Raw genomic sequence first — 3939 nt, 5'->3', positions numbered from 1 at the left:
TTTTTATAGCTAGCTATAGAAGTTTGTTTGTTAATAATTTGTGCATTTTTTTGACCGAATAAAATTCTTTTGATAACTTTAGATCAGGTCCAGTAGAAGAGTGTATATGTCAAGTTTCATGCAGATTGGACAAAATCCCAAGGAGAAGTTCAAAAAAGTAGGTTTTCCAGTTTTCGCAATTTTGCGAAAAAACTTCCTAGGCGCAAGTGGGCAGTGATTCAGCTCTATTCAGGGAAGCTGGGGATACAACATTTTTGAATGTGCGACATACGGTGTGGGAGCTATAGGCAAAAACGCATTGGCCTAGGTAATAGCGCCCCCTGCAGGCAGATATACATATTTTTTTGCGTCTGAGGTACGTGCAGGGGTCTGGACCACCCCTCCAAATTACACCGCCCTCCCTTGCACGGTTTAGCCTGCAGCACCACTTTTACCTACAGAAGAATAAAAATAAAAATCTTTACAAAAACAATAGGGTTCCTAGCACCGCTGGTCCTAGGAAACACATCTGCTTGCATACACGTTCTCTCGGCCCCTCGGGCTTGGCCCCCTAATAAATAAATCAATAAATGAAGGCCATAAAGGAAACCTAATTGCAACGTGATGCCAATGTTTGTCAGCCAGACAGGTGTAAAATATTTAGTCCAAGAATTCTATAGTTTGTAAAGCAAAAGAAATCCCATTAAAAGAATAATACAATTGTAGTCATAACTGTTGCTTTTCCTCCCCGTGTGTAGCCAATTCATGTAGTTTTGACAATGTTTGGACTATTGATTAAGTAGTTCATTTTCTTACATTTAGGGTCATATGACTTCCAAGGCCTACAATCTGTCCAAATTCCACTTTGTATGACTTCAAAACTTCAAAAGGACAACCAAGTCATTGGTACAAAGTTTGTCTTTCTATGTGTTACATTTGTTAGACTAAATATTAAATATCACAAACAACATCTCATAAACCCATTAAGATGATTAATACAGTGGAATTTATGTGCAATGTAGCCATTATTCTCTGGCTACATAACATGCAACAGTAACAGCTAATTATAATAATTATTCACACTTAGTCAGAGTTCAGTTCAGATACATTTATTGGTTATTGTTTGAACAATTGCTGTAAAGTAGAAGGAGCACATTTTTGAATTACATCATCAGCAAAATCATCGAAACACAGAGCAATCACTGTGATGGGACACAATCTGTTGTCAGTTGTCATGGGCTTCCACACAAGAAATCTGCTCTATTTTAAGCAGGTGTGTGATAGTTTATTGCTGTGTGATTGGGTATATAAGACACCTGCAGAACCTGATTTTGACCAGCAACCATGGAGAGAGTCATAGTTAACCTCAAAGATGACAAAGGCACTGTCCAACGACGTGTAAGCAGAGATACTGCAGACAAATTGGCAACTGGTGAGTAAAAAGAAATATATGATACATCATACCATTACAAATGTAGATGGCAATTATTTTACGAGAGCTGTTTTTTCAGATAACCAGTACGCCTCTAACATACTGGAGCAAATAAGAGCTGCAGAAGACTTTCAAGGTAAATTATCTTGATTGTGCTACACATGAATATTTAAATGCATGTGAATAATTATTTTGCAATTTTCTGGATTTCTTTCTCTGCAGTAAACCCACAATCTATCAGCCCTGTCATCCAACTGCCTGTCCTCCCCACTCCTCAACCTCCAACTTTCACCCAGAGTCACACTCCCCAGCCCAAAGTTTCCTCCACCCCCAGTCACATTCAAACCAAGCCAACTGCTACATTCACCAGGTGCTCCACTCCTATTCCTCAGCCCCAAGTTTCCACCACTCCCAGTCACAGTCAAACCCAACCAGCAGCTACAGTCACCCGGTGCCCCACTCCTGAAACAAACATTTTATCACACTCATCCCCTTCAGACAGCCTGTTCCCAGTTTCATCCTCACAGCCAGAATGCCATGAAACCCAGACAGGTATGGTGACTTTTGGTTTGTGATCTAAATGTTGGAATAAAATGTCTTTTTTTTAACTATCCTGAAATGTTTTTACAGAATTCCAACACAACACAACACTATTACTGCTTGAGCTGACCAGGACATATCAACACCTGTACAACCGGAACAAAATATCCTTTTACAAGAAGCTGGAAGAAGCCTTTAGTGCAAAAGGATATTCCTTCACAAACGACAAAATCAGGAGAAAACTCGGTAACATGCTGGCAACTTACTAAAGGGCTACAGACAGGTCTCGGACAACAGGAGAGGGCAAAATCACCTGGGAATATTACTCGGTAAGTGGTGCTATGTACATATGTTAAATGTTAGTGGGACTTTCTGAAGTGTATCAAGATTACTTTAATGTCCTGTTTCATTTTTGCCACCCACAATTTTTATCAGTGCACCATAGTTTAAATACTGACAGGAGTGATCACAGCAAATGGGTGGGGAGGGGACACTCGTGCTTCTTATTTTAACTGAAAGTTTCTCCTTTTGTACAGCAAATGCATGAAATATTTAGTGACTCCAGGGTCGGGAGTGTGCCACCAGGCACCATCACTTCAACACCACTCTTTCCAAGTCAGACCTCATCTGAACTCAGTCGGTCAACTCTTGAACGTGACACAGACGATCAACAGCCTGGCCCATCAACTGCCACGCAGACAACACATCCATCTGCCAAAAAAAGAGGCAAAGCTAAATCCTCATTTCAGGACACTTACGAGTCCCATGCTGAGCGGAGGATGGCTGCTCTGGAGTCACTCGTGAGGCCAGAATTGGCAAGATGGAGGAGACTAAAGGAGAGAAGAAGAAATTATGAGAAAAAAATTATCTCATGTATGGGACAAATACTTACCCAATTAAAAGACATTGGAAGGCAGCAAGAACAAATTATTGACTTACTAAAAGAAAGCAATACGAAATAAAAATGTTGAATGAAATTTATGTGTCTGTCTTTTTGATATGTTGGGAAGAAACTGAAAAAATGTTTGAAAACTGAAACACTCCACAAAGGCAGCAGTGGTTGGCTCGTTCAAATTCACAACCACGAAATGACTGCCTCTGGGGGCCACTGATACTCCAATATCCCCTGCTGATTTCGCCTGGGTTCTTACCACCCAGTTGCCATGAGCTGCCACTTGGAGGCACAGCAGAAGTCTTGATGATGTAGAGGCACTTCAGTCAAAGGGTAACTAACTTAATGCCTTAGAACATTGTGACATTTGTAGTTTTTGATCTCCATGATAAACTTGCCATTTGATCTGAGGTGCCTCACATCACCCTGTGGCATACTGCACACCAACTCACAAAAACTTAAAGAAAAGACTGTAAAGAAAAGGGGATGAATGTAAAGGTGTGTCCTGTCTTTAAATGAGTGCAGAAATCCTGTCTCTGTACTGAGATGCATTTTGGTTGTTGGGCTGTGGTGGGTGTACATCAGTGTCCACTTCGACTTGAAGGGGACCTTGCTCCTCTTCATTAGGTTGGTCACCAGAGTCCAAACAGATATTATGCAGAATGCAGCATGTTGTCACAGTTGCACTGATGTGTGCCACTGTCTTCATGTGCAGACACTTGAGCCTCCTGAACTTGGACTTCATGATTCCAAATGCATGCTCTATTGCCACACGAGCTGCATTCAGCTTCCTGTTGAAGCGCCTCTGCTTGGCCGTTAGGTGCCCATTATCCCTGTAGGGCTTCATTAGTTGTTGTAACAGAGGGTACGCTGAATCTCCAATGATGTACATTCCCTCTGGGACCAGGGCCTGGGAATCTTCCTCTAGTAGTCGCCCAACATCTGTGTGTCGAAATGCTCTCACATCATGCCAACTCCCGGGGTGACCTACATTAACGTGGCAAAAACGCTGCTCACCATCACAGAAGCTGGTGAGGATGATGGAATAGAACTGTTTCCTTTTATAATAGGCTATGGGGTTGTTGCAGTGGGGTTT

The 3939-nt window shown here is 41.8% G+C and overlaps 1 protein-coding gene across 1 annotated transcript; it reads left to right on the top strand.

Annotated features, from left to right (window-relative positions):
- Window positions 1–791: 791 nt before the first annotated feature.
- LOC117254179 (uncharacterized) lies at window positions 792–3443 on the top strand. Its single transcript, XM_033622254.2, has 5 exons — window positions 792–1411; window positions 1491–1547; window positions 1634–1963; window positions 2042–2280; window positions 2488–3443. The coding sequence occupies exons 1-4, from the start codon at window positions 1324–1326 to the stop codon at window positions 2218–2220; spliced, it is 654 nt and encodes a 217-aa protein (XP_033478145.2). The 5' UTR covers window positions 792–1323; the 3' UTR covers window positions 2221–2280; window positions 2488–3443.
- Window positions 3444–3939: the final 496 nt, after the last annotated feature.

The sequence above is a fragment of the Epinephelus lanceolatus genome, chromosome 6, assembly GCF_041903045.1.
Source record: "Epinephelus lanceolatus isolate andai-2023 chromosome 6, ASM4190304v1, whole genome shotgun sequence".
Taxonomy (NCBI): domain Eukaryota; kingdom Metazoa; phylum Chordata; class Actinopteri; order Perciformes; family Serranidae; genus Epinephelus; species Epinephelus lanceolatus.
The sequence above is the reverse complement of the archived record's forward strand: the minus strand, read 5'-3'. Positions and strand labels throughout refer to the sequence as shown.

What these genes read in the sequence shown, in the direction of transcription:
- LOC117254179 (XM_033622254.2), top strand. Translation starts at nt 1,324, where the DNA reads ATGGAGAGAGTCATAGTTAACCTCAAAGATGACAAAGGCACTGTCCAA. An exon ending in AGCTGCAGAAGACTTTCAAG is followed by an intron (nt 1,548 to 1,633) that starts GTAAATTATCTT and finishes CTTTCTCTGCAG; the next exon opens with TAAACCCACAATCTATCAGC. An exon ending in ATGCCATGAAACCCAGACAG is followed by an intron (nt 1,964 to 2,041) that starts GTATGGTGACTT and finishes ATGTTTTTACAG; the next exon opens with AATTCCAACACAACACAACA.